We start from the raw sequence: 7,398 nt of genomic DNA, 5'->3' as shown, positions 1-7,398 counted from the left end.
AAGTGGGTGGGAAAGGGGGGGGGGGGAGATGATGTTCCCGGAGAGTTACAAATTCCCCCTAACAACCGGAATTTTCCAGGACGAAGAGGAAACTAATAAAAAAACTGGGGGCTACGATACATCGATAATTTCCCTAATCTCGACTCTTGAGCTTAGATATTCTGAAACTACTCGGACTTCAGCCCTTACTGTACCTTCACAAATGTGCCCGACATTCTTAAACCGTATTCACCGGGGTGTTATTTATCACAAAGAAGAGGTTCTTTGAAAGAAGTCAAAACTCGTTTTTAGTGAGTTGAGGACTTTGAGCCCCTTTGAGGTCACCAGTATGTTAACTGTGCACTTTCTTACCTGAGTGAGATGCCAGTGTTTGGACGCCTTGGCGATGGGATCCGTCACGTGCGTGCAGGCCGCCCCAAACAACATGACCTTTGGGGGGCCCTTGTGCATCATGTCGAAGAATGCCTTCACTCCCACAGCCGCGTTACACTGTAAAACAAAGAGAGAATGACCATTAGGACGGACGAACGCAGGGAATCATGTGTGTAACCTGGGAATCATCAGGATTTAAACCAATAGATGCCAATGTCACAAAACTACGCAAAAAACATTGATAATTTTGTCGAATTAGTGTGTTTGTGTGAAGCATTATTTTCTATCAGAAGCCACATGGAGACAATAAAAGTATAGGGGGAATCATTCGGAATCAAGCATTCTGGGAATCATGTGGTACACTTTAAAAGGAAGTGGTACCACCCTCGCATATCATATCTAAAGCTCTTGCTTGCAGCGGGACACAAAAGGATGGCGTGTAACAGGGTGGGGAGAGTTACATAGGATAAAGTGTCAAGTGTTCATCCAATTATTTCCAGGCAACGACGAGCAGGATAAGGGAGCAAAGTCTGGTCTCAACGGTTCAAAGACGAAGTGGAGCAGCGGCGGCAGGAAGTTCGAGCGGAACTGAGTACCGCCATTCCGGGCATGCATAATGATACCCCGCCCCGCCCGGCCCTCTACTTTCTCAAAACCCATCTGGCCCCGCGAGCCGCGCACAGCCAGCCGCAGCTCAGTCGCTACTTAAAGTTAATGTCCTCTTGCGCGCTCTTAACGATGTAATTTACATTAAGGCATAGCAAGAGGGCACACGCATCGCGCGTAGCGCCGCCGCCACAACGACAGCGACGACGACGAGTCTTCTGGCCCTGCTGCTGCTTATCTTACGCTCCTCTTGGAGACCGGGCCGCGGCAGCACTGTCAATGAAAATTCTGTCGGTTGGGTAAGCGTATCCTTTGTGCTGCAAGTGAGATGGCGCAAAGGCGCATCTGTGTGTTCCACATCCGACGGAATCTCTGTACACGAAGTGGAATGTTGGTGACGAGAATAAAAACAAAACGTTAACAATTCTGGTTAACTGCGAAACGAACTGTTGACACCCCAAGTAGCACACGCGGCCCGCGCCTTAGGGTATTGTTCTCCTTGGTTTGTTTTCAATAAAAATTTGTTAAATGTGTGGGTTCGCCCCGTGGTGTAATTGTGGGGGCACAATTTGAAGTCCCGGGGGGTGTGTTGACACCCCAAGTAGCACACGCGGCCCGCGCCAAAACATGCTGGGTACGCACCTTGCGGCCGAGCCGCCCAAGGCAAGAGAGAGACGAGGCAGTCTGTCTCGGTGCGCGGCGCGGGCCAGAACCACGGTGTATCCTACTAGAGTACGTGTAAACGAAGCCAATTAGACTCGTTATTCCACTAGTCATCCCTTGACCTAGTAGACCCAGACAGAACCCACGGTTTAGGAAAAGTGGTCGCCCTTGTGTTGTATCGAGTGTTATTGATGCGTCTTTTTGCGCGATATCTTTGTTTATTAGGGACATTTAGTTTAAGGTGCCCTAGATTTTCAAAGCCCCTTGGTCAACCACTAGCGGCATCTCTTAAGAGTACCTAGCATATTTTTTGACAATCAAAGACCCATGCGATGCAGCATAATCTTGCACACTGAAAAGGACTGCATCGTCCAGTTGGAGGCGAAGATGGGCATATGTTCCTGTGCGCGCACCGTTGCCAACGGCAAAAGTAGCCTCTGTCTATGCTTTCAATACACCTTAGACTTAAATCGATGCGGTGTGTAGTTTTTAAGTAGTGACGAGACTTTTTTTGACTACTCACACTCACGGTGTTCATTGTTGGGCTGTTACCCATAGATGCGACCGAAAATGCAACAGGTGGTGTTGACGCTCCTCCCCCCTCCTGTCTGGTAGGAAACGGGTCCCTTTACAAAAGTATTGAAACCAAGCAGAGGGAGAGCAAGAGAGACTGTAAAGGGATGCGCAACGCACGGTTGGGTGAAAAGCGTAGGAAGACATCGGGCGTGTGTTGCGGGGGGTGCGGCTGTGCCGTCGACCGTAATGAGGCTCGAGGAAGCAGAACAACTTGTGGTGCCTGCCGCGCGCACGCCAAGTAAGGCGAGAAAGGAAGAGGAGGAGGGGCGTCCCAAATAAGCACACAAAGAGAAAACACACAGATGCCCTTTTGAAGGGGGGTCGCGCAGCGGCAGCGGCAATCGGGGGGAGAGACACGGATGAAGGGACGTGGCGAGAAAAGTTTGAGATGTGAGAGGGGGGATGAGATATGGTGCCGGTGGAATGGGAGAAAAGGGGAGGGATGAGCGTCCATGCGCGAGTAGGAACGCTTCCGGAGTGCACTACACATCTAAATGGCGTACAAGGTGTCAGTTTAAACTGTGAGACTACAGTCAGTTTAAACTCTAGTAGTGAGTACTACGTTCCCATCGATTTTGACTGACAGACTAGACAGACCTACAGTTTGAACCAAGAGACAGTTTCGGATTTTTTGGGAGAAAGCGACTTTACTGAGGAGCCAGCAAGCACAGAGACGTTAAATCCTCAAAAGGCTAGCCTCTTGGAGAGAGGGAGAGAGAGGAGGTATGGTGCTTGTGTGTAAGAAAAAGACAGGGAATCAGAGAAAGAGGGGATGAGGGACGGGACAGGAGGAAGAAACGGAGGCCCAACCTGCATGTGTCGCTTTGCTGCTCCGAGATCCATGTTATTGTTTTCTTTGTGTCAGGGAACCGTATTCCATTGAGTTTGTTTACACTGCGAAACTACCAAATTGGAAGCGGAAGGCGGCTGACAGGCGGGGGCGGGCAGACGCGCTGGCGGGCAGGAGGAGGCCCGGTGGAAAAATACTCTGCATCGAGAGAGCCGTCCGAGTGGGGCGCGGGGCGCCGGGTGGGGGCGATCCCCGGTAGCGGGGCCTCGGGCCCCGTCCCTGGGGCCCGTCCTGTGCGGGGCCGGGCCCCTGCGTGCCTGCGGCCAGCCGGCTCGAGTACAGGATGAATAACAAAAGGGCTGCCCAGGTTTGCCAACAGAACCTTTCCGGGGGTGAATCTCGCAACAGACCGGCCCCGAGCACGGACCCGCTGTAGAGTGCCGGAGCACACACGGTAAAAGGTAGTGCTTGGTTTCAGAGCTGATTTAGTGATTAGCTAAGTGGCTTGGAAGTCAAGCTCCGTAGATTCCACTAAGCCTGCCACGCCGGTGTGGTATGGTTATTCCGCGTACACCTGCAGGAAATAGGTACGCAAGTGCCGATTGATTACTTGTACGCGTAAAACTGAGTTTTGAGGTACAGAGGTGTCCAGCAACTAATAATTACTGCTCATGTCCACTGAATTTATTTTGTTTCTCAATAGGAATATCAGGATAAAAATACTGGTAAGCGCAACAAGATTGTGGAGCGGCTGACCATGGCCACATTTCCTTGCACAGTGTCGAGTGGGTGTGGGCAGCAGGTGGACAACTTTTCAATGGAAATTGAATCCGGGAGGAGAGAAAGGTCCTCGCAACGCATCAAAGCGGCGAAGGGTTTGGGTGAAAGAGACTCGATGGGGGCCAGTTTCACACGGCGCCATTCCACGAGAGCGATTTTAGCAGCGAGCGATAGCGCAACGGTGCGGTGGTGCGGTGGGCCCTTCCGGCCGCGCACCCAAACACGCTGGTCCCCTCCCTCGGCTCCAATCAGGGAACTCGTAAACTCGCGCGGCTGCTGCTCGTGATTCGAAAGCATGAGCATGAGCCACGCTGTCGGCGTAATGAATAGGCACGTGCACGAGCACGGAGGCACGAGAACGAGCACGAGCGAGTGTGGCGGACTTGATCGAGCCGCTGGCGGACCTCCGTCCATTAATTACAAACTTGGCCGCCGAAGCGCAGCAGAGCCACGCCTCGCCACCACAGTGAGCCTGCCTGTCCTCAATACGAAACTAGCCCTGTGATCTGCGGAGGCAGGCGAGTCCATGGTCCACGCAGCACGGGGCGCACACAGCACAAGCACACGCGACTACTCGACCTAATTCGACCCGACAAGTACGCGTTCTCACAAACTTTCTCGCAACTGCATGTCACTCAGCCTTTTGTTTGAGCTCCGATAATCAGCACATAACTTTGGTTCGCCTCCGTGTCACTAACGATAACTCGACAGCGAATCGGGACACGTGCTTCCGACTTTCACGTTTACTTTATTCGTATCAAAAGCGTGGTCTGGATTGGCCTGACAAAAAGTCTAAGTAAGCACGCTCGCGTCCTTTTTCAAAAACGTAGTTGCCAGCTTCATTTCGCTCCGCAGATAACGCCGGGCCTGCTTGTACTCATGTCGTTTACTTTTAAGCGAGAAAAGCTTTCAAAGCAAAGTTTAGATTTATTTTGCCAGCGTGCATACAAATGCGGCTATGGCGAGAAATACCGAGCAATACAGACTAGCCTGTGTACTGTGTGTGCGTGTGTGCACTTTTGATCTGGCCCACATGCACGGTGAGAGCAACCGCACCGGTATGCGCATTGCAGATTGGATCCCTCTCCTCTATTTTAATTTAGTGGAACCCCCTCCCTCTCTCTTCTTCTCTCTTTCCGTATGCGATCTGGTCGGCCCTCCTCGCTCCAATATCCACCTTTTTCCCTTTGAAAACAATCAGCGGGTCACAGTGGTAGCCCATTGCACTCATCCCCATCATTCTGGATCGAAATGAATCCTATCAAACCCCATCAAGTTGTGTGCACGAAGACAAAAATGATTTCACATCACTAATTACAAACCCGGTGACTTAACGTTGCTGCACGGCCCTGCCTCGGGTGTGAGCGCTGCAGACCTATGTAGATGTATGCCAGGGGCGTCACAGCGTAACAGTGTTCCATTTTGATATTGGGAAGCATGTTACGCGAGACGTGGTCTGGCGCACATCTTCCTAGTTGTGGGCTACGAATACAAAGTTCACAAGATTTTAGTGTGTAAGCTTAAAGTTTTCACTGTGCACATATTGGCAGTTGGGCTAAGAGGGAACCTTGAATAGGGAAACAGGAGAAAACAGTCAGGTACGGGGAGAGGAGAGACAGAGGGAAGAGAGAGGGGGGGATTTCTACAGAGAAACCGGGATACTGGACTGAGATAACAAGACTCTCTCTATCATGCCCAATAACGAGCGTATATTCTGCGTGCAGTGTAAGGGTGGGGTGGCAGCGGCGGGGTGCGGCTGTGCGGCAGGCCCATGCAGGCAGGCCAGCCAGTCGGGCGCGGGGCCTGGCGGGGCTCCACAGGCCCGTAGATTACTATCTCCATTGTGCGGGGTGCGAACTCCGGACCAGCACCGCCCCCACCCCTGCTTCCCACTCCCCTCCGCTGCTCTCCGAGGCACGCCGGAGCCACCACCCCTCCCGACTTTCGGCCTTGTAGCGCCTGACCTGGTAGGCTCGTCGGCATGCTGGTCATTCCCGCGTACCCCCTAGGGCGGGTTCAACACCCGGCGGCGTATGCTTATGCTGTTGTTACTACTATTTTCAATGATGATAATGATGAGAAGAAAAAGAAGAAAAAGAAGAAGAAGAAGAAGAAGAAGAAGAAGAAGAAGAAGAAGAAGAAGAAGAAGAAGAAAGCCAAACAGTAACAGTTTCCTAAGATTCCTGCAAACTGTACGTTTAATTCTTGATGCGAATTGAAACAGCTAGGGTAAATACATACGATGGCTCAAGCCTACCACCACCCTCCTCCTGTACGATATTTGCTGGCTTACACGTTATAGGCCAACCCTGCCTGAATGAGGCGGGAGGCCCGAAAGTTTTATTGTTTTCACGGAGCCAAACGTAAGCGGCGCGAGCACCATGCAGCAGAGAGTGGGAGGAGGGGAGCCGCGGGACGGGGTAGAAAGTGAGTGAGAGAGAGATGTAATGCTAACAGGGGCCGAAACAGAGGTGGAGTGACGGAGTGCGGTGTGGTCTGGTGTGGTGGGGGAAGAGGAGGGTGGCTGGTGGAGGGTGCTACAATAGGGCGGGCGCGCACGGGCTGGGCCAGGATCTCCGATAAGCTCACAAACTTCCTGCAGACAGAAAAGTGGGTCGAGGTTTTCCCCTCAATGGCCACTACCACCGCCACCACCACCGCCACACACACACACTGTGTTTGTCAAAACCTGACCTTTATTTTGCTTCAGGTTTGGGGAATTGCTGTCGCCGCGTTCGCCGCACTTATACCGATGTATTTTTCTTATGGCGTCAAGGGGGGTGGAGGGATGTGTGGGTTACACTCGTAATCGTGAGGTTTTTTTTAAGGACTAATGTGTCCTCTAGTCCACTAGTTAAAAAATGCATTTTTGTGCGCATATCTTAACGAAATGCAATATTGTGCTTAACAAATGAAGAAACTGCATCTCTGTCATGGACAAAACAAACGTTTTTCCAATGCGAGGATGCTAATTTGTCACTTGCGAAATCCAGAATCACGCAGAAAATGGTATCCTTGAAACAAGGCTAAATGCCTCGCGTTGACGCAACGTTACCTGAAAAAGGTACTACAAGGAAGATTATTAGCGCACCGTCGTTAAACTAACGTAAAACTTTCCCAAGACTGACTTAATTTTCTTAAAACAATGGAAATGCAGTAAACCGTGGTTTAATGGTTTCCCTGGTTAACACGTTCCCTGCGGCGTGACCACTATGTGGTCACGCGCAGACCTCTCTTTGAAAATTTGCGGACGGGCTACGGTTTGAGTTACAGAGTTGACGTTTTGGGTTTAGCCTTATAAAGGATGAAAGTATCTCCAGGTTTTCCAGGAGCAACGAGACCCTAGCCGTTCTAGGGGCCGTGCCCACATAGTGGTCACGCCGCACCCAGGGACCAGACCCATGCAAATGGCATGGTGACCAGCGGTTGTCGCACCTGACACAGGGGGTTTCAGCCCCTATGGACGGCATATGCCACACTCAAGGCTTGTCCAATGTCCAGCATGCCGCAGGTGCTGTGGTCACGGGTGGTCACGCCACACTCAGGGCCGTTCCTAGGAAGTTCTCCGGCTCCCTGTGGTCACGGGTGGTCACGCCCGGCTAAAAGCGGTT

General features: G+C 51.7%; 1 protein-coding gene across 1 annotated transcript in view; it reads right to left on the bottom strand.

The window, feature by feature from the left end:
- The window catches only part of LOC113204172 (gamma-aminobutyric acid type B receptor subunit 2), a gene marked incomplete in the record, with an annotated part of 318,228 nt that overhangs the window by 107,752 nt on the left and 203,078 nt on the right, over nt 1-7,398 (bottom strand). Inside the window, 1 exon segment of the mRNA XM_052270631.1 lies at nt 352-489. Within this exon segment, the coding sequence (XP_052126591.1) occupies nt 352-489 (138 nt within the window).

The sequence above is a fragment of the Frankliniella occidentalis genome, unplaced genomic scaffold (assembly GCF_000697945.3).
Source record: "Frankliniella occidentalis isolate FOCC.00 unplaced genomic scaffold, Focc_3.1 Scaffold131, whole genome shotgun sequence".
Classification (NCBI taxonomy): domain Eukaryota; kingdom Metazoa; phylum Arthropoda; class Insecta; order Thysanoptera; family Thripidae; genus Frankliniella; species Frankliniella occidentalis.
This window is presented reverse-complemented; position numbering and strand designations above follow the sequence as displayed.